This window comes from Astatotilapia calliptera, chromosome 15 (assembly GCF_900246225.1).
Source record: "Astatotilapia calliptera chromosome 15, fAstCal1.2, whole genome shotgun sequence".
Lineage (NCBI taxonomy): Eukaryota > Metazoa > Chordata > Actinopteri > Cichliformes > Cichlidae > Astatotilapia > Astatotilapia calliptera.
In genome coordinates this window covers 12,644,490-12,671,296 of record NC_039316.1, presented here as the reverse complement: position 1 = coordinate 12,671,296, position 26,807 = coordinate 12,644,490, and the positions used below count along the sequence as shown (strand labels likewise).

The window sequence follows — 26,807 nt, the reverse complement described above, 5'->3', positions numbered from 1 at the left end:
ATTAGGCTAATTGGTGGTTCTAAATTGGCTGTATGTTTGTCAGTGTGTGGTTGTCTCGCTTTCTGCATTAGCACTGTAACAGGCTGGTAACCATTCAGGGTGCTATTGCCTTTTGCAGCTCCTACATGACCCTTCGTGGTGTGTTTAAGTGTTTGGAATGTGGAATCAATGTGGATGTTAGAAAGGTGACGTGTAGTATTTTACTGATCAGTGCTTAAACAAGTCACAATCTGTTTTAGCTCTGTTGTAATCTGGGCAAACCAATACCAGTACAAACAAGAGCACACAAGAGGGTACAGCTCCCCCCAAAGGGCAAGGGCTATACCAAAACTTTGATGTTTTATGATGTTCTTCTTACATGCTGAGTGATCAGTCTGTTTTTTTGCTTCTTGGTTTTTTGTATTTTGTTGTTTTTCACGAGGAGGGGTGGGACCTTTCAACTATGACTTTGCAGCATTACAAACCAAAATTGTGTATTTTATTATCTGTAGCCATATGATTGGAGCAGAATTGTCTGAAACCTTGAGATTTTAAGAAATATTAGTGGAAAATTTGAAAAGTTTTAAGAAATTTTCCAAGCTCAACTTTGACCTTGAATGCTAACAATGAAGGTCAAGGTCGAACGCTTAGCCAGCCTAGCTAATCCTTTCCCCCAGGCCTACTTTGTAGGTGGGCTGGAGCCTATCATAGCTGCCATGGTACACCCTGAACAGGTCACCAGTCTGTCGCAGGGCTAAAATCCTACAATTAACCAAATACCAACTTTCATTGCCATGTGTCTGAGTCAGCGATCCTGGAAGCTCCTGCCGACTTTTACGCCAGCTTTCCAAGCATGAGAAAAAACAATTTCCGATTCTTCTGACACCACATCAATGCGATTATTAAAATTAAAATAAGTCACAGGAGATGTAATAAAGAAGCCCTAAATCTGCCTGCATTCAACTCCACTAATTTGTAAATGTTTTTCTCAGCCAGTAAATCGCTATGCTTTAGTTTCACAGTAGACGCATCAGTCTTCACAACATGTAATCTAAGTTTTAATCCATAGCCAAATTCCATGCCCAGCAAATTCAGTTTGTCCTAACCTCTCATTTCCTCTATAGATCTGAGTGCCAATGTTTCAGACTCTCTAATCACGAGCAACATGGCACCGATGTTCCCTGCATTTAAAGGTGAGTCAGTTGCTTATTTGTTTCTAACTTTCCAGCTGCACCCAGACCGGTAAAAAGACCAGCAGTGATTCACAAGTTCAACATTTCTTAAAAGATCTGTCACAACTGAATGAGTCGGCTTAACAGCTCTCTGGATCTTTGAGACAGGCTCGATTTTGTTAAATGGGTCAAGCACTCAAGTTTTCAGACAGCAGGTATTGCGGTTTGCCAGTTTCCATTGCTTCAAATTATCCTGAGTTGCTTGAAAGCTGACAGCAAGCTATACTTTATCCCATCCCAAGTCCAGAGATCTAACTGATGTAATTATGTGGGACTTCGCCGCCCTAATTTACTTGAGCTTGTTCTGTAAAACGCAATCGAAGGTTTAGTTAGTGGAACAGTTCCAGGGTTAGTTTCCCTGCTTGCATGCTGTGTGTTTCCCTTACAGCAGGATTCAGCAGAAAGTCAGTATGTTTGTAAAGTGACTCACCACACTGTGCTCCACAAAGGAGCGCATGTAGGTTCTTCAGTCAAGGATCTGTGCAGGTTTGCTCTCATATGTCTTTGAAGGTTCTCAGTCATCCAGGTCATCGTAGTCAAAGGAGCTTGCAAAGAAAAGCGTCTGGACTTCTTTAAGTTGCTTGAAGACGTTTCACCTCTCATCCGAGAAGCTTCTTCAGTTCTAAGGACAAATGGTGGAGAGTCCCAGATATAACCTAGTGGGAGCAGTGCTTGCTGCTTTTCATACTTCATCCTTTATGTAGAGATGACTTAAATGGGCTGGATTACATGATTATGAAGCCTGAACTTGCTCTCAGTGTACTTTACAGCATTACAAAATCATCTGTCATATGTGAAAGAATATGTACCTCCATGGTGGTCTGGTAATTTCACTCTGTGGTTAGTTAGCCAACCCAGAACTGTTGAAACCTGTAGATTGTGCTGGGTGATTAAGATATTGCAGAACTGAGTTTTATCCTGACAACAAGCTGCAGAATGTTTATCAGCTGGGAGATGCTGCCCCCTGGTGGCTTTGCATGAGTGAGAAGGGAGGAAAACACGAAGGAAGACCAGACAAACACTTTAGCATAGGGTTGCCAACCGTCCCTTAAAAAACGGAATCGTCCCGTATTTAGAAACAAAAGTACACGTCCCGTATTGAGCTAATAAGGGACGCACTTTGTCCCGTAATACAGTGAGAATCAAACGTAGTCTATAAATGTTTATGGAATTAACACTTTGTTTGAAAACATAATTCCCAGCCCCTCTCCTGCTTTGTGACCAATGAGCTGACAGCACACTTATGACAATTCGAGTATGACAATTCAGATTACCGCTCATCTCATTGGTCGAGGAAAGGTCGCTTACGGAGAAAATACCGGAAGACAACAGATGACCAAAACAAGAAGCATGGCCAACAGGGAAACAAACGCCGTCACTGCGGTGCAAGTCTCGGATGACAGTAAACCTAAAGCTGGGCAGACACTGCGATTTTTTTCAGTCACGTTATTCAGCTCCTGCTCAAACTGCACGATTGACTCGCAGGGGTTAGAAGTTCATAGGTCACGATGTACTCTCACACTATACGGCCCGATGCTCTGATGCGACCTGAGAGCTCACACTGTGCCTCCATAAAATTAAGGTTATAGCAGAAAATCTGTCGCTCTCTCTCTCTGTCTTTCACTCACACACACACACCACCACCATCAACTTTGCTAAATTGCTAATGAAAAACATTGATCAGGCAGCTGTGATTGAGCAGCAGTGTAAATCCAACTATTTTCACGGTTGTTGTGGTCGTGATAATTTTGTGATGCCACATGGAAAAGGCTCGGATGAGCTTTCCAAAGTTCTACAAGTTGTGCCTCCATCGCTTGTGTCCAGATCACACGCTGCACAGCCGTGCTGCTCCATCTTTTTCACCGACGTTTACGTGTTTGCGCGTGAGCAGTGTGAGCGGCTGCGGTGACACCCTCACGAGCGATTGATGATCGGGAGCTGGTCGTGAGGTGTTAATCACTTCTCGTTACCCCACATATACTACACGACGCACAATGAAGGCCAAAATCGGTCCGATCACTCAAAAATCGTCTCAAAATGGGCCAAAAATCGCACAGTGTGAGCCCAGCATTAGAGCAGCAATGTTTGTTCCCGTCAGAGAAAGGGAAGAATGGGAAAAGGAAAACACCTGGCTGGAAAAAGTTAATATGGGCATGTGCAGTGAATATCAGCGCTATGTGGCCAGAAGTGTGATAATATAACTTATTTTGTGTAATAAACAACTGCAAGGATAGATGATTACAACAAATTGATGACTAATACATAAAAGTAATACATAGATGAATAATGATGATGAGTTATGATGCGTAATCATGGGAACAAGCGGGTTTTCAAACAGGAGCAGCTGATTAGCTTTAGAAAAGCTGAAATAATACCTCAACTGAAGCCAATTGTACTAAATGCACTAAATGTGCACTGTTACAAGAATGTTTTTCTTTCTATTGTTTTCTATTATTTTAAGTTAAGCAGGACAGAGTTCTTTTAAAGAAAGATTTACTTATATTCTCAAAAGTTAAGCATGACAGGCTTCTGTTTAAGAAAGAGACCTGTTTTATTGTGTTAATGTTTTCATTTTGAGCTAAAAATAAATGGCTAAATGATCATTTGTTTCACATGTGTTCATATCACAAAGAATAGAATATGCATCTACTTAAATCAACTTCAAGTCAAATGGTTAAAAAAAGAATTTCACACACAAAAAAAGAGCTAGAAAATTCACCACACTGGGAAGGGTGAAGACAACTGGGTCGCCCGGCCCTGGCCACGAGGTGTCCCTTATTTATTTTTCAGGGAGTTGGCAACCCTACTTTAGCATGTGTTGCATGCAGGGGAAAAAAGCAAAATAAAGTGATGTTTCTGTACAACACAGTGGAGCACTTAAAGCTTTTTTTGTGTGTATTTTCCCAGCCGTTTGGACGCATTTCCATGACGTCTTCCTCCCAAAATATTCACAGCAGCTGAACGGAGTCAACGTCATGAGCGGGCCAATATTCGATAAAGACTATGATGGACACGTCGATGAATTAAAAAAGATATCAGGGTAAGACAGAAGCAAAATAACATTTACTGTTGCTACACTGTGCAGTTCAGTCATTTGGTTGTCAGAAGCTGCATATTTTTATGTTGACAGTTTAATGGTCTGATTAAATTCAGCCTTTTTCATTTATTGTGCTTTACAACTGCTTATTAGGTGTTATTAAAAAAAGACTTAAGTGGTGACTCACTTTTAAGAGTCTCCATTTGGCCTTGACGTAAATCCAATGAAGAAAGATTTCCAAAGAAAACTGCAACTTCAGTTTCGTTTTGAAGTTAGTTCTTAAGAAAGTAACTGTGTTGCAAAAATGCTTATGTAGACATTTTCATTTATTCCTCTAGCAGACACAGCAGGTCTGAAGCAAATCAAGAAGGATTTCTAATAGTGAGAACATTAGTACAATATTCATCTTCACACATGAACAACAATTTTGATTTTTGTATTTCCTGAGTGAGGTGCATGTGAGCAATGTGTTACAAATCCATATTCTAATGAGGGCACACACATAAAGTGTGTTATGTTATTTAACTGTGGATGCTTCTGGACACAGTTTGCACTTTACCATCATGTTCTTGTCCTTCTGCATAATAAAAATTAAATTAATCACCACTAATCAGAAGTTGGAGAGCCCACTATTTATTTTTACTTCACCCTCCAAGCAATTTAGGTCAGGTTCAGGTAGCTGACGTGCAGGAAAAGGACACCTTTGGTTTGTTTTTGGCCTTTTTTTCCTATTTCTGTTTTGTTTTTTTCTACTTTTTTCACCAGTCATGCAGACATATGAAGAACAAGCAAGCAAACAAAGCAGAAAAATGTAATTTGATTACAGATTAATTGCAGATTAGTGCTCTACTTTAGAATGAGTTACACCCAACACCACTAATTAGTCATTTTCCAGCTTCCTACTAAAAAATGGTCATTCTGTTTTCTGCCTGAGGCAGCTCCCTCTCCCAAACCAAACTGAGTCTCACTGTTGTGTCCTCAAACTGAGAACATTCACCAGACATTTAATGTTTATATGGATCCACACAGCAAAAGTATTAACAAATAATTAAATAAAATGTCAGAAAGCCATCGTAAGATAAACCGGTACTCAGATAAAATCTAAGAAACACAGCACATAGTTCATGTGTAAAACTGACTATCAGTGTCCAGGCAGCTGAGCACACTCAATTAGATGAGATCTGATGGGGAATTCTAAAGTGATGCAATACCTGTGCTGCTGTAGACATTAATTTCCAGGGTTTACAAACTACATTCAGGCTTTATCCAGACTAAATTTTTGATGTTAAAATGCAATGTATTACATAAACATCCCTGGTAGTTTTGGTAGAACATTTGCACATGGCTTAACTCAAGCTCTGCCCTTCCTGCCTCCTGTCCAAAGGAAGGCCAAACAAAATACCCTAGCTTATATGTCCATTGGAACGCATCTGAAAATGAAGATTGCATGACTGTTTGTGTACACCAGGAATGCCTCCTGCATGTAATGGTGCATTAGCTGTTAGCATTGAACACAATGTCAGTAATCCCTCTGAGCTGTTATTTAATGGTAAACTAATCAGGTATCCTTTTTCTTCTGCAGAAGGGTTTGTGATAAGAGAATGATAATTTCGGAGGAGGACATGTAGTGACTGATAAGCAAACGTGGGTTTCAAACGTCTCCAGTTTTTTCTCTTCCAAACTAAGAAATAGTTGTAGAGTTTCAGAAAATGAAGAAACAGTGTAGACTCTTAAAAGTTGTGTTTTTTATATATATAACAAAATATGTATATGCATTGTGTTGGCCATATGCTTAAGTTACTGAATTTTTATAATATATTTTATCTGTATGTCTCAGTATATGCATATTATACCTAATGTGCCTAAAGGCTGACGCGCTCATTTTGCACATTAGCTTAGTGCACTGGTTCAATACACCCCACCCTCACTCCACCCAACCCCCCAGTGATGTTAATTTAAGTGCATAAATGAACTCATTGCATCGTTTTTGTTTGAATTAAAGAATTGATGCAGCCTTCACATGCACAATTGTCCAAAAACTCAAAAGACCTTGAGAAAGTGTTTGAGAAACCCATGGGTTACATTGAGGGTTACTCATAGCTCACGCAGTAGCACACATTGCAGCCGAACTAAATTTGGCTATTCCCCTTTAATAGCTCTCGGTTTTTGCTTAAATACTTCATGCTGGCTGGAACATGTGATGTCATATACTCCTATACTCAGATCAAGATTTGGAAACAATGAGAGTTGAATGACGTTTGGTGGGTTGCTTTGTGACTGTTTGTTATACAACATGCAGACAATTCTTAAGAAGTCTTGAGCACTTGAGTTGAAGCCAGTTCATCCAAAAAGGCTTCTTGAGAAAGATTCCTTCAGTTTTCAAATAAAAGGTGAAATGTCCTTCAGAACCTAAAAAGGTCAGAGATGTGAATCTCCCGTTCCACCACATCATAAAGGTGCTTTACTGCATTGAAATCTGATGACTGTGGAGGCCATTTGAGTATAGTGAACTCAAGGTGATGATCAGGAAACCAGTTTGAGTTGATCTGCTGGAAGCAGCCAACAGAAGATAGTACACTGTGATCATAAAGTATGGCTATGGTCTGCAACAATACTCGGGTAGGCTGTGGTGTTTAAACATTGCTCAGTTGCAGCTCGTTTTGCACAACGCGTAATATACTGACGAATTGTCACGTCCCGAGGCGTTCCATGGGAACGCGAAAGGTGACCTTCCGCATTCCTATGCTACGCGCCGGATTGTGGATGAAACTGAATAGAACGACGCTCCCGCAGTAACACACGTTCCAGCCGTGTATTCCAGCCCTAATCATAACCTTATCCCTAACGTTCACCACCACCTTAATCGTGTTAGATTAAAGTCAAATACACGTACATGTGTAGATTCATTCCAAACGGTTCTCCTATTTCTAATATTTCCGAACTCGTAATATAAGGACGCATTGGGTGGCCGAAAGCATAATATACCAACGATTTGTCACCTAGCGTAAAATGTTATGCTTTGGGAGTGAGAACTTCTGTCAGTTGATACTCAAAGTGTGCCAAAAAATATCCCCTTCATCATTACACCGCCAAGACACTGAACTCTTGAAATGAAGTAAGATGGACCCATCCTTCCATGTTTTTTATGCCAAAATCTATTCAGATGTAAAATGAGAGAAATCGGACTTAAAATACACCCGATGGTTATTTTTTAACCTGAGGCTTTATAACTGAGGTATTCAATTTTTCCATTGCAGCACTTTGATTACGTGTGATCTCTCATCTCTGCAGGAACGAGGCTCCCATCCCGACACATTTCTTTGTGATCCTGACCAGCTGCGGGGATTCGACCTTTGGCCCTCTGAACTGTGCAGGTCCACTCCAGGCCAGGTCCTTCATCATGCCCCACAGGCCCGACCACACAGAGAGCTGCGCTGTGAGTAACACCATTCGTCCCACATGTTTCTGCACAGTCTATTTCAGTCTGCCTCTGTGGAAACCTGCTGTCAGACCCTTCTTAATACTGCATAATTTTAATATACGCCTCCCCCACTTTCTGCTTTTCTTCAGAATGGGACAGACTTGACGTGGGTGGAAGACTGGCTGAAGCTCCACACCGCTCGAGTGCGAGACATCGAGCTCCTTACCGGACTCAGCTTCTACCACGACAGGTTATCAGTGGAAGAGACACTGCGGATGAAGACATTTCTACACACTTATTAAACTCACAGACTTTATCGAGTGAAGCTTTAACTGGCAGAGGAAGCCATATTGGTGTGCAGATGTCTGCCCACATGGACAAACAGTTAACCCAATAACTGTGGGTTTAACAGATGCTTTACTTATAGACTTCCCTCATTTCAGACTGAACTCATTCTTAAGCTCCATCCATTATTTGAAGTGACATTTTTAAAATAAATTTTTATTGATTTTGATTGTGTACAAAAAAAAAAAAAGTAAATAATGAATGGAGCTTAAAGACACCATCACATCTAATAAAATGATTCCAAAGTATTTCCGGGTTCCCATTTCCAGATTGGAAAACTGGAATAAAACTAAAGGGAAAAGAGAGTTTTTATTGATGGAAGAACTGTTTATGTTGAGTGAAGCTTGCCACACATCAGGGGAGCTGTCTGCAGCAGCTGGAAAAACATCTAGCATGAATATGTTTTGCCCTTCTTTTTTGTATGTGTTTCTTTTCTTTTTACACCCATTGGTATTTTTTGTAAAATGAATGAATTATTCAGCTTTTAAATGTGCGCCTATGCTGTATGCTTGGAAGGATTACTGTATGAGACACGTTTGAGCCAGTCTGGGCTCAGACACGTAAAAGCCTTTTCTTTCTCCAACACAGAGAGACATAAAGCAACTGCAAAGAACACTGAAAGCAAAGTTTACATTTAGCAAGGATCCCTGGTGTTTTATACTAAAATAGCTGCTAAATATATCATAGGTCATGTGAACTGTGTAGTGTGCGGTCTTGTGGTTAACACATTCGCATAGTCACAAGCTAGCACCGGTCCCAAGCCCAGATAAAGGGTATCCAGCATAAAATCTTTGCCAAATTCAACACGGTGATCCATCCACCCTGGCGAGGCTTTTATAAGAGAGCAGCCTGATGTACCTTCTTCTAGAAGCAGCAGATGTGAAGCTGTAATAACTGTTGATCACGTGAGGCAGCTGTAACCCTGAACAATCAAGACTTCAGAAAATTGATCTCCTAAAAAAGTCCTTGAAGATCATGAGCGTAACTTACACCTCACGGGGGTAAAGCAAGTCTGGTGAAAGCTGTAATGTTTAAGGATCATTCGAGTAAACTGCTTTTTATTATTATTCTGATGCTCGGTGTTGGTGGTAAACAGAAATTACTGATGTTTTTTCTTCTTCACAGATAAGAAAAATTCAGATCTGGAGAATTATTTAAGATTCTGTTTTTATTCTGTCTTTTTTCGGACTCTTTCTGGTTGTTTTGTGTCTTTCGTTCCATTTTGTAACCTCATTGGAGTGATTTTACATCTCTGTTGTCATTTTGTTCCTCCGCGGCCATTTGGTGACTTTTTCCTGGGAAGATGAATTTTCAGGTAGCCGCTAAACTTCAGCGTTTAGTTGGAGATGAAGAGAAGCTGTTTGAGCTCAGCTCATTAATCCGTCCGTGACTGTGTGCATCTGAATGTGTGGATCAGCAAAATCATTATTCAGTCTTTGATTTTTCATCTTCGCGTACTGCTCGTATATGAAGTCATATAGATTTCATGTATACCAAGCCTTTTCTATTGGTTGCTGCAGTTTTTCACACATGAAAAATTTCATATAAAAAACAAACTTCCACATTGAGCTTGTGACTTGTTTCCTTTTGTTTATGACCTTTTATCAGCCAAGATTCAAGGTGCACAAATCACTTTCGTTTCACACGATTGAATTTACAGCGTCATGTAGAGCGAGGGAAGCAGCAGTTGCTCTTCAAGTCTCCTTCAGGTTGAAGCTGTACATGTACATGTGAAAAGGAAGGAAGTACGTTACCCTATGTGCTTAAAGTCTGCCACTTCCTCAGGCTGACCACTCCGGCAGCGCAAGAAGCCAGAAGGTAAGATCTTGCAGCTTTCAGCTCTGCACCTCGTAAACTCTGAGGTGACCCAATTCTCATGTCAGAAAACCTGAGCCTACTTTCCATTTGAGGTTGTTGCAAGGCTGGTGCAGTTGTCACAATGCTTTTCTCAAGTGTCGGTTGATGGTTTGGCAAGAAGAGGGTACAAGTTGTCTCACTGCATCTTTAGTCATTGAGAAAGAAAAAAAAAATTTTTGTTGTGTAAAATCTTTCTGTGAAGTCCGCCATTCAGTTGTTGAATTGCTGAGCTGGCTGAATAAGGTCTACTGCATGCTCTTCTTATGATGATCAATCTGTATGACTTCAAATGTTTTATTACTTCATCTGGCATTCATATTTTCAAGTGTACCTTGAGTCAGTAGTTTCTTTATTTCAACTCTTTTATGAAAGTTTTCAAATCCGGCTCAAACTGAAGCAGAGGGCACGTCTGTCACAGGCTGGGTCTCTGACCCAGCGCTCTGAGTTCATGTTTGTATTTGTCTCATTTTGTTATGTGATTTAGTTTGTGTTATTTCCTATCTGCCTTTAGTTTAGGCAGTTATTGTTCCTGGGTTTTCTATGTTTTGGGGTTTTGTATTTATTCATCACATATTAGGTCTGTTAAGTTGTGTTGTCATGTTTTAGTATTTCCTGTTTTATTCTGACAATGTCATGTGTTCTTTGTTTATTGTATTTAGCTTTCCTCTCCTGGTCCTGTCATTAGGTTTATGTCTGTCAGCTGTTTTCCCCCATGTGTCGCCACTTCCCCTGATCACCTCATGTCTGTATTTAAGCCTTTTGTTTTCTTCATGCCATTGTCAGGTCGTCTGCTCATCCATGTCTCATCTCCAGGTACCCATGTCAGTTCATTATGGTTAAGGTTTTTCATGTTTTGTTATTAGTTCACCCAGTTTAGGTTATTGTTTAGTTTTCACCCATGCCCTATTATTTTGTACCCTTGTTTCTTGCCTTATTAAACGGCTTGTTTTGTTAATCCACACCACGTTTTGGTCTGCGCTTGAGTCCTTCCCTGCAACACATACGGTCTGCCCCAGCCAGACCGTGACAACGTCTCTTGCAAAGGAAATGCAGAAAGATGACGCCAGCTTTTCTGAGCTTTTTTTTTTTTTTTTCAGTTGCTGTGATGAACTGCATGAAGATGATAAGTTTAGTTTAAATATACACGCAGCTCGATAACATGCACATAATTTCCTGGAAAGTATTTTGGGAGTCTGTGTCACCTCACAGCAAGGTTTTGTGACGTGAGTGAGTTTTGTTAGATGGGTCATTTTTAAAAATGTGTACCTGACATAGTTTCTATTGTCAGTCACTGTGGGTTGCAAGCATGAAAAAGCAGCTGTGAGGTTTTTATTTGGAATTCACTTGCTGCAGACGCTTCTGGCTTTAAGGCCAGAGTTTGCATGCTGTCACTGAAGCCTTCCTGGAAGCCCCTCATCTGGGTGGGAAGTGTGTCAGAGACCACGTGACCGCCTTGGGGTTTCTCACGATATGCTATATGTAGGTCTCAATGAAATTAGTCAAGTGCCCTTTTTACTGTCATTGCTGCAGTGGCCTGATACAATCCTCCTCGCTCTCTTCTCGGATGTTAAAGCGCTAACCACTAAACCACGCAAAGCCTGAATCATTATGGCCCCTTTGCATCGTAGAGGCGAGTCTGAGATGAGTGTGCTTGCATTATTGTGATAACGAAGACGATCATCTGTAAACTGAGCTACTCTTCGAATGAGGAAACTGCTACTAGTAGTTTTTAAGTGTGCAACTTGTTGCCTCGCCTGGTATTTAGAGCTCAAGAGCGGCACAGAGCACGTAAGCAGAGGACAGATAACAGCCGTGCCCCTCTCTGAGCCGTGAGGCCTAATTATTACTAGCACTGACTGTTATCTTCAGCCTCCTGGCAGCTCTGTTTAGTGACAACGACGGGCCTTATCTGCTAACACAGGTTGACATCCAGCTCTTCGACAGGCCATTTCCCCTCTGCTCCCCACGCCTGTGCGCTGCCGGGAAGGAAAATGGTCTCAGTCCAGATTGAGATGTTAAGCGCTCGGGAATGACGTCTTCCAAATGAATGAGATATTAAAGAATCAGCTTTCTCCTTTACTTCCTCCCACGTTGCTGATTGACCCTCCTTATAAACTGACCACACACCCAGCTGTGGGGTCAGGCATGCAAGCAATTCAGTTCAGTTTTGTTTACACAGCGCCAAATCACAACAGCAGTCGTCTCAATGTGCTTTAAATTGTAGTGTAAAGAATCTACAATAACAACCGCCTTTGACCCCTTGGCGACAGTGGAAAGGAAAAGCTCCACTTCAAGCAGAGCTAGGTTCAAGGAGGGGCAACCATTTGACTAGTTGGGGGTGAGGGGAGGGAGAAGAGACAAGCTGTGGAAGAGAGGCAGTGATTAAAAATAACTAAGGATTAAAAAACAAAAAATAAGGTCCATGTGTCACTTTCAAGCCAGTTCACAGCTACATCTGTTAAATTGTATGATGACTGTTTGTGGTAAGTAACACAGTCACAACTCTACATGCAATGTTATGCAAACTGAACATTTTCAGTAAGCCAAGAAAATACAAGACATGAGATGTGTTCAAGATATTCTAGCTTCTTCACAAACACACACAGCTGATCTTCTGTTGTAAACCTCAAACCAGTGGATGAGCTTATTTCCAAGGACTGTCAAGTGACTTCTTTTGAAGTAAAACATGAAACAGAGCTATTGATCTAATAATAAAAACAAAAAAGAAAAAGAAACTGGGCCACGGGTGCACGTCAGCCATCAATAATGCACAGGGTTGGCATTTGGTTTGTTTTGCTGTTGCCCTGCCATCAGTGAAGCATCGCTGCTCTTCCTGCAGCTGAGGAAGCAGCGGTGGTTTAACACAGCGGAGGTCTGTGAGGATATGAGCAGCATGAGGGGAAATGAGGGGTAACTGATCATCACAGATCTGGACATGTCATTTTTTCATGACATCCTGTGCCGCCGAGCAACTATTTACGTCATCCCGGGTATTCTTGGAGATAAGAAGGTTATTTTAAATCATTCAAGTAGAAATACTACAAGTAGCTTTCTGATGTGGAAAGGGGAATCTCCGCTGCTCGCGAAATAACCTTGCTATTTCCCTTATTTTAATCTTTCAGTTCCAGAAGACGAAAGAGACGATCTGAGGGTTGGGCCCAGTGAGGGGGAGGACCAAAGAGGAGAGGAGGAGGAGACAGGAGTGAAAAAAGAAAACGGTGAAGCAGAGAGGAGAGACAGAGAGAGCAGGACCTGTGACAGTGACAGAAGACCTGAACCAGTATTTCTTTCTTTTTTTTAATTCAAAAACATGGATTTAAGTTTGCTTCAAGTTATGGAGAGAGAGAGCATCCTGGAGGTTCTTCGGAGAGACAAACAGATGCGAGCAATCGAAGAAGACAGGATCAGGTGGGTCATTTCAAACAGTGTTAATAGGTGCTGGGATGAAATTAGATTTTTAGGGATGCTGGAAGGAGGCAGGGCCGACTGCTCTTATATTGATTACGTGAAAGCGAAAATATGATTCTTCTGAAAACAAAACCTGTTTCAGAGATGTTACCTGTTACAAATCTGAACTGTTAGTAGTTTCATACTTAACATACAGACATGAGTGTGATATCAGAAGTTCATACTGTGCCGTAAAATAAAGAAAGAACCTTCTTCTCACACGGGGACTTTAAATCTTGTTGGTTTTGGGGGTTTTTTGTTTTGTTTTTTTGCAGCTGACACTTAATTCTGCTCAATATAGTGTTATAAAACCTTGTTTAACTATGGTAACTTTGTGTTACGCTCTCAAAGAAACCTCATATGTCCCCATTGTCCCCATATAAGGGCATACTTTTTAAAAACCATGCTGTTCTTCAGTTTTTATATCCAGAAGAATTTTTTATCTGCTGGCTTTATGTTGAGCATCTATAACAGAGTGATGCATTTCTGAAGGATGTTTAAAATATTAAAATGTTCTAAAAACTGTTCATTATTGTCAGAAGAGAAATGTCTGTGAATCTCGCAGTTAAAGCTCTCTGTGGTTCTCCCTATCCTCAGGAGGATGAAATACGACCTGCAGGAGCTCCGAAGGAAGGGTGCAAAGAGCTATGCCCGGCAGTACGGCGAGCGGACCTGCGCCCGCTGCCAGAGGCCGCTGGGAAAGTTCTGGAACTCTGGCGCAGTCTGCCGCGGCTGCAGCCACCGCATCTGCAACAAGTGTCGTGTGGGAGCAGCGATCTGGAAGTGCACGGTCTGCCACGCATACAGGTAGGGAGGCCACCAGCGAGCCTGCTGTACAGAGGGTTGAAATGTGTGACTCAGCGAGGCTCAAATCAAGCACTGAATGACTGTGCGTGTGTAAAGCCCAGCAGTGACTGACTGAAGGTTACTGTAACTGAGGCTCAAATCTCACACTTTCACTTTTACTCTGTTTGTGTACTGTTGAGAGAGCTCGTCGTCGTGCTGAACTATCCAATGAAATGGTTAAACAGTCCGTGGGAGATCAGAAAATGACATTAGAAATAAAAACCTGACCAATTATTTGATAATTCAATGATTTAGAACACAAATTTAATTGTGGACGGACTTCCCGCATCCATAAAACGTTCCCCGTAACAGTATAAGATTCCCCTTCAAAGTAAAGGCATTAGGGAATAGGGGACAGTGGACCAAACCACTAAGAGCCTAGATTTAGCTACACCCCTGTTAAACTGCAGTTTCTCCAGTCAGCAGCTTCACGTAAAGACTGAAACCCCCCTCCTCAGTTGCAGGAACATGATGAAAAGACTGACTTGCAGTTTAAAAGGCACCGATTGCTACAAAAAAAGAGGAAATTGTGTCAAGGACACTAAAGCAACATGATTGAAATAAATCCCTCAAGAGCCGACTAACCAAAGCAAGAGTAGATGAACTCCAACTCCATAAAAATGTGGGTAATTATTCTGTTGAGCAGATTTATGAAGGAAATGATAATGAGTGAAAACCGATAATAATAAGGTCTGCGCTCAGACTGATTGATACCTACATTAAATCTACAACTTTAACATGAGTTTCAGGTCAAGTGTCGCTGTTTTAATTAATCATCAACATTCCAGCTGTTTGGTAATCAACCACAAACTATTCTAATAACTTTTAAAGTGTCCCAAGTCCTATTCAAAATAGCTGTGACGCTAATTAGCTTGTTAAGATGGGACGAGATATTTTAACACATCCTGTCGCTTCTTTAAAACTTCCCCTTCCCTTCCCCTATATGAACTCTGTCATAAACATTTGAAATATGCAGATAGCATCTCTGAAAAGTGAAATTTAGATTAGGTGTATTTCCTACACGTATTTTTGGCCTCTTCATTTTCAGTGTGGGTATTTTACATGTGTAAAAATGTGTCCACATTTATAGATGATTTGTTCTGAATACTGAGGGGGCATGTTTTTCTCCGAAACCTACGCCTTGTCTTTCAGAAAAGGATGTAACTGTTCTTTTACTACTTTAATTATCTGTGAAAGAACGAAGATACATTTGTCAAACTAAAGCTAAATTCAAAAGAGAAATGAAGATGTTGCAGTTGTAGTTTTATTGATTGTGGCCGTCTTGTCATTTCTACCTGCTCATCACGGCGCTCTTCCTCTTCACAGGGATGTAAAAATCAAGTCCGGAGAATGGTTTCTAGAAGAAAAGTCAAAGAAATTTCCAGTCACCACAGGTTTGTATGCAAAACCCAAACTGCATGCATACACATAGGGTGTGATTTGCAGGGTGTGGGGGTAACTTCCCCCATCTCTGGTCTGCACATCCTCTGCTAAAGAATTTTTTTTATCTCTGATTTTTAGCGCTACATCTTCAGACAGTGTGCAGGGCAAACAACAATCAAATCCGAAATTCAGTTTGAGTGTCAGAGCAGCAGAGATGCCACGATACTGTTCGGCATTATTTCATTACACTCCAGAACACTGTCGTTTCAACATAAAACTAAAGCTAACCAAATAAAAGAGAGATAAAAAAGGGCCCAGAGGAGTCACCAAAACTCCTAATAACATTATTATTGAGTATCAAACACAGGAATGATCACTGACCCAACCTGCAGCTTCTTACTCCAACTTGTTGGCTTGCAATTCTGAACTGGGACTGCTGTCTCACATCCCTAAGAGACTAAGGAAGTTATGAGTACACTTGCTGCCTTTGCAACTGATAGAGATAGAGTCTGCTCGTCCGACAGCAACCCTCCAGATAGAGTTTAACATGACCGTCAATCACAAGTTAGAGCTCACAGCTCTGATGTTCAGTAAACAGCACAGGTCGCCTCCTTGAGTTACAATCCTGAGAACATTAATTTAAAAAGGGAGAGATTAAAATATTCTCATGGTTATCATATGTTCTGAACTTGTAGACATTAAACTGGCAGCAGCTGTAAATAAGTATAGAGGATCGCTTGCATGCTGCATACACAGCTGCTTTTCCTTTTTTAAATATAAATCATTATTCAATATTAATGCACGCTTGTTCAGCTACACTGACTCATAAAATATGAATGAACGCAGTTGTTTTATGTTGCTGGCTTTGTGTTCAGTTCATAGTGTGGCTAGGCATCATAACACTTAACTATTAAGGATATTTAAATGGTTTTCTGTTCCTTCCTGATGTCCTTTCAGACAAATATGAGACGGTTGGGGAGAATCTACTGAAGACCTACAATGTGCTGAGGTATTATTTACCTTCTAAGTGTTTATTTTTCTACATCAGGTTAAGTCTCTGTCCCGATGTGGTTGTAAAATTACATTTTTTGACTCGTGTATCTTCGCAGTCATATATCCATTGTGCCTCCCACTCCTCCACCTCACTTGGATTATCACTTCCTGAGCAGATCTGGGGTAAAGTATTATTTTCTTTTCCCATTTTTTTTACAAGTTAAAATGAAACATGTGATTAATCATTATTACTTTTTTTGATCTGCAGGATTGGAAAAACTCAAAGCCTTTCACCAAATCTGTGGAAAATCTAATGGTTTCCTTCACGAGTCACATTAAAAGTAAGTCGTTGTTCAACCTCGGCCCAGCGGTCAGCATTGCCAGGCTCAATAATTCTTTACTTCTTAATAACAGAAAGTGCAACACACAACAGATACTCTCAGTGTGCAGTTGTGAGAAATTGTTGCTTCGAAATTAGTAGCATCACTTCCTGTGGATGTTATCAAACACACTCTGATCATGAGCTCAATATACGCACAGTAATAACCACAAAGGAAATTCACCAGAGATAATTTAGAAGAAAAAAAAAGCCTCGTGAGCTCATGACACCTACTGCATCAGCAAAAGAGGCTTTAGATGATGCAGGAGATAACACCACCACGCATGCACAGCTCTTTGAGCAGCGTTGTTTGTCCGAGCACAGGATGCACCTCTTCGTTAAATTTGTTTTCCAGTAAACAGGCATTTACTGGGTTGTGCTTTTCTTACATTTCCCTTTGCAGAGATTTCCAATTCTCAAAACGACGTCCGTGAAGATCTGCTGAAGGTCGACAACAGATGGAGAGGCTCGAGCTTTACCCACTCCACCCAAAAGAGCCTGTCAGACACAGACATAAACAAATCGAGCACGGTAGGTCGAAAGCATCAGTCACTGAACTCAAGTCGAGTTTGTGGTGGTAGCGCTGCTTCTGCTGCAAGTGAAAGTGTTTTTGCAGAGCACATATTTGGGCCTGAGAGTGGAAGCGGGAAATCACAGATAAAACGGGGAACTGATTCAGGGCCTTTAGCAGCACCTGCTGGTGATGACAGGGAATAACATCAGCAACCTCAAATCTGAGAGAGAGTGCGACTTTTTGCTTTTTGTGCCTAAACTGCTCCTTGATGTTTTCTAGTTTTATATCATATAAAAAAGTTCAAAAGCAGAGTAAAGAAAACGACTTTCTTTCTTTGTGCAGCTCTTCAAAGTCCCAAGTCTTCCAAACCTGTTCAAGAAAAGCAAAGACAGCGACCAGGAGGGCTCCTCCACCGGGGCAGAGGACGAGACTTCATTCGGTTCTGAGTACTCTGAAGGGAAGAGAGTAAGTCACAGCTGATTTTCATTAAAAAAAAAAAAATTGAATAAAATCCCCAAACAACATCCGGTGGTTAAAATATTCAAAAGTAACAGCCCTGATCACAAAATCCCCTCTTATAATTATCCTCTCTCACACCTCTCTCATCCTTTTCCTCTGAAGTGTAAAATTGATGCTATAACCTGTATTTGGCTCCCTCAGGGCAGCTGCAGCAGCACCAGCACAGAGTTGGGCTTTGAGAGCGTTTCTGTGACCGGAGAACTGGAGCTGGCTCTGGCCTTCAACACCAACACCTCCCGTCTGGAGATCACAGTCGGCACCTGCAGAAACCTGTCCTACGGAGACAGCAAGAAGAGGAAGTGTCACCCGTAAGGACACGTTTGATGTCACTCTGTGCAACACAAAGAGGCAGAGCGCATTTCCTGTGATTTTCCATCAAAGCTTCAACAGCATTTTTTTATTTTGTATTCTGCTGCACAGATACGTGAAAATCTACGTGCTGCCGGACAAGAGCTGCAAACTGAAGACGTCAGTGAAGAAGAACACGACTGATCCGGTTTACAATGAAGTTTTGAAGGTAAAAACAAAGAACCTCTTCAGCTATTTTTGGATGTCTCTATGTGTCATCAGTTTAATAAAACTTGCAGCATGCACATATGCATGCTCATGACTTATAGAAACAAAATTATTGATTTCATGGGCAGTAAATTCTTCCTTTGAAAGTTTTTTATCTGGTGCATCAAAAATATGATCTACTCTGAGATGCCATCATAGTCTGTATATAAAAGATGGATATAGCCACTGTGACGTCGCTCAGTAATTGATGTAAAGTCCTGCTGTGAAGACTTGAGCTGAGCCTTTTCACTACAGTCATCTGGGTGTTTTAAAGCCAGAAATAAAGAGCAAGAACTTAAAACTGGGGGACACTCCATGGTACCCCGGCTAACTCCCTTTCTGACTCTGATTCAATTTTACAAAAATAATATCATCCGCTGCTCTATAACACTCAAAACTAGGCCCTGAGACCATAAACTCATGTGCTTAATCAGTGTTTAAAGAAAACATTTAAATAAATGTTGTGAACGTAAACAGCATTCACTAAAATTTAAATGTTTTTCACAGTATGGCATACAGCGCAACATGCTCATTGGAAAGAGGCTACAGGCGACTGTGTGGCATTCAGGTACCCTGAAAAGGAAAGTTTTTCTTGGTGAAGTCCTCATCCCTCTGGACGGCTGGAGATTTGAAGACAAGGCATTCCAGTGCTTTAACTGGTATCCACTGTGTCCGAAGGTAAAATGGAGCACGGCAGAAAAGATTTGTTTATTATTGCTGAAGACTTTTGCCTGTATGGCTGATATGGAAGTGGTTTTCTATAAAATCTCCTTCCTGTGTCCTTCAGCCTGAAAGACAAAACGGAGGTGATCAGGAGTGAGGAGAACCGCTGGCCGGAGTCATGGTGAGTTTGTAGCTTGCTTAAATGTCTGTCTAGCGCTTTGTTTTCGTCAGGCTTGTGTAGTTCATGTGTTTTTTAGTTCATACGTAGTAGGTGGTGTAGTACAAGTGGGACAGTGATTCTGAAAGCTGTAATTTACAAGGTGTATGTACGTGAGTTTGAGGTCACATAGTCGAGCACAAGCGTAAACCTATCAGATCAGCTGATCTGGGTCACCTGATACCTTTTTATTCATTTAAATTGGCAAATTAAATCATATAGGGCAATATTAAAGCTGCTTTGGCCTGCAAACCACTTTGCAACCCACTTACACCTACACTCATCTCTGCCAGTGTCCCCAGAACAAATATTTTAATATATGTCAAATATAAATGATTTAATATTGAAATAAAAGTTTTCTTCTGACTAAAGGTTACTTTATTTGCTAGTGATATCATGTTGTTCGAAATCCTCCAGGTGGTTTTCTGGTGTGGTTATCAAGTGGGCTGAGGTGCGAGCTATGAAAACCACTATTTTAAGAGAACGTCATCAACACTTTTCAGAAAAGGCTGGTCAGGGTCTACTAATAAAAATGAAATAAAATAAGTAAAAAAAATTATTTTTTTATTTAAGTGAGCTGTAATTGAGTTTAATATCATTTTTAAAGGCACATTTCAAGAGCCTTAACCTTTTAGGTGCATTCATTTTGGCACTAGGGGTCAGGAGAGGATCTGTTTTGGATACCTTGTGTTGTCCTTTAAGGCAAACTGGGCCACATAGCAATGATCCACTAACCGTCCTTCACACCTTCCCATTAGTGTAAACATGACTCAGAGTGTAAATACACGTCATTGTGGCCCTGTGTGTCTCCTTGTGTGAGCAGGCCTCAGGTGTGCTATGTGTGTTCTGGTGTGTGACTTTTTGAACGCAAGTGTAATTGTTCAACATTGTTCAACAAGCATGAGGGAGTGTTTACATAACTCGTGTGTTTGTGTATGTACGTGTCTCATTTAGGCGTCTGACTGGGAGCCAGCAGAGAGCTCATCCACAAGACGCCCATTTCAAAAAAAAAGAGGGAGACTGAAGTCCTCCACTGCTGCTCGTCCAGGACGTCACTCTGTGGGATCAAAGCACCTCCTGCCTCTCTGAGGCACCATAATGGGGACTTGAATGGAACAATAACAGCAGAGATCCACTTCTGAACATCCTCTGTGGAAACACTTTAATGCCGCCTGTGAAGCATCTACAATCGTTATGAATGTATACACCACCTCAAGCAAAGCAGTTGTGATTAATTAATATTTTTTTGCATTATAGAACAGACTATAAAAAAATCAATTGCTTTATAGAAACATTATTTATGCTTGTTATATTTATTTAGCTTTCTGTTTCTTTCTTTTTTTTCATCTGCTAAGCACCTTGAAACTTGAAAAAATCAAGTTACAGTCTATAACCATCGGCTCCAAGTCTGTTTAATAATTACTTTATAATATCCTGTGCTGCAGTTTTAAGCTAAAGAAAGATTGGATAAGCCAGCTTCCTGATGGAGGTTGTACCTAACATACCGACATATTTGTTTATTAACTGCTTGTGGATGCTTCATAGTTGCAGACGGCTAGCACGTACAATTTTATTGCTTTATAAATGTTAAACAGTTAAAGTGATGCCACTTCCGTTCAAGGCCTCTCTGCTGACATTCGTCGATCCGTTCAGACCCATTTTCCTCGTTAATGCGATGTTCTTCTGTCAGAGGAGAGCAGCAACAAAACGTCCATGCAAATAAAATTAGTGGAAGAGACGCTAAGCTAACGTTACTGACAAATGAAATCTGGAGCCACACCCGGCGGTGGAGCGGAAGCAGTTTGAGTCGCTTCAGACACACACGCACAGACACACCACACAGCGGCTCTTCGAGTACAAAGACACGTTTCTTGTCTCTGTGGACGCGGCGTGTGAAAGCAGCAGCAGAAGAAGAGAAGGAATAAGGCGGTTTCTGTGCTGGGAGCAGTGATGTCACTGACCTGGAATTCTGTTGACTCCGCGTTCTCCCGGCTCACCATGGCAACTGGAGGCTCACCAGGTTAAGCGTGACGTCAGCTCGCCTGCGTCAACAGGTGGAGAAATTGACGCCAGCAGCGGCACAGGCCGCTTACAGACTCATTGTATTTATTTATTTATTTATTTATTTATTTTTGTTTACATCCAGCACTTTAAGACGCTCATTTAGCATTCAACTATTTACAGTGTATGTGTAGTATAGCTGTCAGATAATAAGTCGATCAGCTTCCACGTGCATGTCTGTTTTCGTTTTTTGTCATTTTATTTATTTTTCTGTCACACTGAATTGCTTTTGTAAAAATAAAAGTATCTGAATATGAATCAAAACAACGTGAGAGAGTCCTGACATGCTGATATTATAAATATAAAGCTCTACTTTTTGGGAAGCATTTAGCGTGTCTGACTTCATTTTAGAGCTCATCTTGAAAGGAAATTTCTGCATCAAGTTTCATTTTCAATTCATTGAACATCTGGTGACTTCTTTTATTCAAAAACACAAACATCAATCTCACAACATCCCAAGCCAGAACCAGTCCCAAGTCTATGGACTACCTTTTCATACAGTTTGGCTTTGTAATGCCAACGCCTGACAAAGCTATCATCATCAGCGCCCAGCAGTCGTTGTTTGGGAGAACATGAAAATTGATACAACCTCCAAAGCAATCCATCCTGTCATCCTGGTCTGTCTTTAACACTGTAAACCCAGAACAATGACAGAATGACCAGAAAATTCTAATATTTTTTGAAAATTGATTTTATTGAACCTCCTGACAAATATATATATATTTATATTAATTTGCATATATGAGTTTTAATTTGTATCAGATATGATACACTTGGCTTTACATGGTTAAACCCACATGGGCTAGCAAGGCTAAGACTCAGAGGCATAAGGCAAACCCATTAAAACATCCCGGTCCAGAAAGAATGAGGACAGAAGTGTCTACTTACTTTGAAATATATATTTTACAAAGTACACACAGACATGTAATCTTTTTTTTTTTAATTGCCAAATTCTTAAACACCTCAATATAAAATCCTGTTCATATACAAAGTCCAGCAGAGCTGTGAGTCAGTAAATACTAATAAATGTCCAGAAAGGAGAACATGAGACTTGGTTTTATTCAATCTGGGTCAGTCCATGAAACTCTGGAGATGTAACACAAACAAAAAAAAAAACCCCAAAGGTTTTCAGAATTGCATCTTATTGTTGTTGTTTTTTGTTTTTTGGGTGACTAAGCACCTTGGCTGAGACGTGTCGAGCGGCTGTCTGGGACTGACCCCTGCAGAGGGGCGACCAAAGGCCACTTTAGAGTGTGAAAATGTTCGTTTCTCACTCTCCAGTGACATGACACGGAACAGGCAGAAACAGAAATATTAAACCTGCTCTCAAGAAAAAGATGCATCGCTGTTCTGTGAACTGCATGGCAAAAAAACAATAATAATAATGTTATTAATAATAATAATGATAATGATAAAAGTACCTAGATAGCTAGAGATCTTCTGACGTGATTTTAATAGCATGCAGCTGAATATATTTTCTACGGTAAAAAATAATAATTTACAATGAATATTTCTTTAATTTATTGATCTAAAGGAAAACATATGGAACATAAGACCGTTGTTGTTTGGTCAATATATAAAATCTTTAAAACATATTGAATGTTTTGTTATCAGAAGATAGCAAAAATATACAAACCAAAATGAAATACCCTTTTTAAATGTCCCATATATAAATATCCAACTAGGGATTAATTTTTTTAACCTAAAGAATAGCAATATTAAACATAAATGGAAGTGTTCAAATATGATGGAAAATAAAAACTATTTTTCTGCTCGTTCCCCCTTTCTGAGTGGTCGCCATGAACAACAAACGGTCCTCCATCAAAAATAAGCAAAGCTTGTACTATTTTCTCTCTGTGCGCATCATAAAATACTAAAATAATTTGACTAATCCCCCACTCCATCCCACCTCTAAAAACAGATGACTATTTTTGGTCTGAATTGCTCAAATTACACAATTAAATACACAAACGGGAAATGAAACACTAAGTAGAGACAAAAGGGAAAGTTTTTGGCACTAATATTTCTTCAGAGGGTTTGCAAAGCCCTGCATCCAGCAGGGCACACATAACAGGAGTTTCTTGCTCTCTGTAGTGATGCTTCTGCTCTGCTTATACTGCTTCAATTCAGTCTGCAGCAGTGTGTTAAACATGTCCGGGTATGGTTGTGTGTTGATCTGGCAGTCGAAGAGTGAGATATGTAGTGACCATTCAGAAAGGGTACGTTTTCCGAGGGCTCCTTATAAGGCTTCGAACTCATCGATCCTCTGCTTGGTGTTGCCCTGCCTGATCTGTCGCAGAGTCTTGTATTTGTCTCGGCCAGCTCGCACGTTCTCACTGTGGAGGAGGTCGTTGGCGGTATTCTTGGATTCATCACGTGCCTGAGCCAGCTCTGAGGTCAGGGCCTGAGGGTGGAGGAAAGGAAGAAGAATGAGATCTGAGGGCAAAAACCAACAATGCCGCCTCTTATACAGTTCCATGAATGAGTCACCGTGTCCATTTTAGCTCACTATAGCCTCGAACTTTATACCCCACAAAGACATATGTGTTAATCAGTCTTTAACCTTCCATCTAGCAAATGCACATCATGTTTGGCACCTCCTACACAAAACAGTAGTTTGGAAACTCAGTTTCTGCATTTACACGTGGATGAGGACGACAAACATTTTTCCCTCTTTTTTTTTGCAGTGAGACATCAACATCTCTGTATGATTAGAGTTCTATCAAGAGTTCTATCAATGTGTGTTGCTTTAGCGATAAACATTTTGTTTTTTTTTCTTTTCTTTATAAAAACACCAGTGTATGTGACGATGTAGCCTAAATTGCATACAGTGTTTCCAGCAGTGATCATTTGTCCAAGCTGTCTCCTGCTGTTTGACACGTGTGAGAAAGGACGGCTTGTCCTGATCTGATTCTCCTGACACTTTCTGAAGTTCATGGCTGAAAACAGGCTGTGACGACGTTCCTGTAAAATCACTACAGTTTGCTTGATCACTTCTAGATTGGTCCATTAAAAAAATGAAAAAAGGGCTTGAATATATTCTTCAGCCCTGAGAATTTTACACCGTTATCTCCTGTAAGTTAAACTTGGCTCAAAAATCAAATACATTTCCATGCATCTGCAAGAGATTTGGAAAAATTTCTCAGCAGATTCAAAATTTTCTTCCAAACTCTTGTAGTTTTCCCATTAAAAACAATATGACTATTAGAAACAGAAAATATATATTGGTCTGCGGCAGTTTCTGTGGCAGGAAACTGAGAGCTGACTTTATATAAAGTAGTGAGCAGTAAAGTTTTTGCTCTCCACACAGGAAGCGACAATCAACTGGGCAATCGGCGATAACAGAAAGTCAATGACATATCTAGCAACTTGAAGCAATGACGAGTGAAATAACCTCTGGCCATGTGAAGTTTTTGCAACTTCTAGATGAGCACTTAGTTAATATTGATGTGAGTGAAACAAAAGATGCTGTTAACTGTTATATAGTATGGCGTGGTAAATGCCTTGACAACCAGAGCCCAAATCGTCTGCTAGCGACCAACTGTCAAAGCGATGCGTGATGAGCAGTTCGCTTCCTGCATAAACGCCCCTCATTTCTGAACGCAGCTTTGAGATAGGATACAGGGCGATCAGGTGACTGAGCTGGTCTCCAACATCAAGTTCAAACATTCAAAGGTACCGCTGATTTCAACTTCCTGATGTTATAGTCTAGTATAGATAATCGAGCCAGAGCTCAACAGCTTTGGTTCTACGTGAAGGTCGAAAGAGAAGTGATAACAGGATGAATGCGGTGAAACTTGTAATCTTTCAATTTTAACAGAAACTACAGCTGTGAACTGGCTTTTACAGAATGTAGTGCTATTCTAGTCTTATGGACTGCAAAAATTGCTTTGGTGTTAATAGTGTTTAAGTTAGATCAAGGCTTCAATGAGAACTCTGATGCATTCAATAACACCAGGCCCTTCTGTGCTTTCACAGCCAAACTGTTTGTTCCAGTTAAACTCTTCTCTGTCTAGACTTGTTTCAAGCTGTCAGCTAATTCGGACTAAGATTACCTGAGGAGGAAGTTCTATTTCTAAATCTGTCTGTACAGATCTTCTACCCTAATGTTGGGTAACACAGTAACAGATAAGCATGAAAGCAGGTAATTCTTCCTGATTATTTAACTGAATTGCAGGAACCACACACGCAGCACTGTTTTTGTGTTCTATTCTTACACAGCTGATAACCTCAGATAAAGGTGTTAATGTGCCATCACGCTCGCCAATGACTGACTGTGTGAGGTGCTAGTTTTCACCTTCAGCTGTTTCTGGACGCGCTCGTTCTTCTCGGCCTCAGTCAGGCGATCCTCCTCGTTGCGGTGGTCATTGATGCCTTCCACGTGCAGGTCGGCGCTGTGCATGCTGGTGTTGTCGTCACTGTTGTCATCCATGAGGTGGTCGTACATGGGAGGAGGTGGTGGCGGCAGAGGCGTCGTCATCACATTGTGCAGCTCCTCCTTGGTTTTAATCAGATCGTCCTGGGCCTCACGGGCCTGGTGATGACAGAGAAGGTCAGTCAGCTCAAAATCAACGCTATAGAATTTCTAACTGCAAATATAAGGTAGGCAATAATTTAATTCAGTCCTTGTTTCAGACAGAAACAGCTGAGTGAGCCTGAGTAAACGGCACTGTGGTCACATTAAAGCTCTCACCCTGAGCTGCCATGAGTTGGCCTCCTCCTCCTTGCGTTTCTTAGCCTCCTCGAGCAGGCTGATCTTTGCTGTGTGCTCTGCCAGCTCAGCAGCCTGACACACACACACACACACACACACACACACACACACACACACACACACACACACACACAAAAGAAAACAAGAAATAAGAGTAACATATTATTTTATACAGAATGGCAAATAAAGACTCTTGTAGCATCCAGAAAAAATACATCTCATTTTGCTCATGTCTGTTGTCTTATACTACCACTATACTACTTCTATGCCTACACTTCAAGAGACTAGAACCTTCTCCTTCTAATGAGAAACTAACCTAACAGACCACAATTGTTTCAAAGCATTTCAAAGAGTTTCCAAAAATAAATATAGGCAGCTTGATTTATTATAAGTGTCATATTAAATGACCTTTTTTCCCTGTTATGTTTTTACTTCTCCTCCCAAAAATAAAGAAACTTTGTTAATCAGATTTTAAATTTTCTGTAAGAATTAATTTTAATGTTAGTTTAAACCTTCCTCTGATCTTTCACTTGTTTGATATTTTTAGCTTTAAGCCTCAGTATGCATTACAAAAATATAAAATATATATATTAAAAAATTCTAAAGAGTCACAAAGAAAACAGGTAGATTTAAAACTACATTTGA

General features: G+C 40.6%; 3 protein-coding genes across 7 annotated transcripts in view; 2 read left to right on the top strand and 1 right to left on the bottom strand.

Annotated features, from left to right (window-relative positions):
- Positions 1 to 9,582, top strand: part of enpp1 (ectonucleotide pyrophosphatase/phosphodiesterase 1) — a 35,865-nt gene extending 26,283 nt beyond the window's left edge. Inside the window, exons 20-23 of the mRNA XM_026142792.1 lie at positions 1,104 to 1,172; positions 4,119 to 4,251; positions 7,540 to 7,684; positions 7,819 to 9,582. Coding sequence (XP_025998577.1) covers positions 1,104 to 1,172; positions 4,119 to 4,251; positions 7,540 to 7,684; positions 7,819 to 7,971 — 500 coding nt within the window. The 3' untranslated portion in view covers positions 7,972 to 9,582. The remainder of the gene's footprint in view (positions 1 to 1,103; positions 1,173 to 4,118; positions 4,252 to 7,539; positions 7,685 to 7,818) is intronic.
- A 1,072-nt stretch (positions 9,583 to 10,654) lies between these two features.
- Positions 10,655 to 21,692, top strand: sytl3 (synaptotagmin-like 3). 4 transcript variants are annotated; one of them, XM_026142797.1, is made up of 14 exons: positions 10,655 to 10,684; positions 12,994 to 13,279; positions 13,916 to 14,125; positions 15,491 to 15,558; positions 16,505 to 16,556; positions 16,657 to 16,723; positions 16,809 to 16,881; positions 17,323 to 17,450; positions 17,776 to 17,898; positions 18,094 to 18,260; positions 18,373 to 18,469; positions 19,015 to 19,185; positions 19,295 to 19,351; positions 20,342 to 21,692. In XM_026142797.1, exons 2-13 carry the CDS (start codon positions 13,182 to 13,184, stop codon positions 19,325 to 19,327), a joined length of 1,287 nt encoding a protein of 428 aa, XP_025998582.1. In that variant the 5' UTR covers positions 10,655 to 10,684; positions 12,994 to 13,181; the 3' UTR covers positions 19,328 to 19,351; positions 20,342 to 21,692. The 4 variants fall into 4 exon arrangements, with proteins under 4 accessions (XP_025998582.1, XP_025998585.1, XP_025998583.1 ...); XM_026142800.1 differs by having other exon boundaries at positions 10,663 to 10,692; XM_026142798.1 differs by lacking the exon at positions 10,655 to 10,684 and adding an exon at positions 10,968 to 11,094.
- A 681-nt stretch (positions 21,693 to 22,373) lies between these two features.
- ezrb (ezrin b) overlaps positions 22,374 to 26,807 on the bottom strand; it is a 33,199-nt gene continuing 28,765 nt past the window's right edge. For both annotated transcript variants that reach the window (XM_026142795.1, XM_026142796.1), the window contains 3 exons: positions 26,142 to 26,234; positions 25,746 to 25,982; positions 22,374 to 23,852 (listed from right to left, as the gene is read on the bottom strand). In XM_026142795.1, coding sequence (XP_025998580.1) covers positions 23,688 to 23,852; positions 25,746 to 25,982; positions 26,142 to 26,234 — 495 coding nt within the window. In that variant the 3' untranslated portion in view covers positions 22,374 to 23,687. The remainder of the gene's footprint in view (positions 23,853 to 25,745; positions 25,983 to 26,141; positions 26,235 to 26,807) is intronic.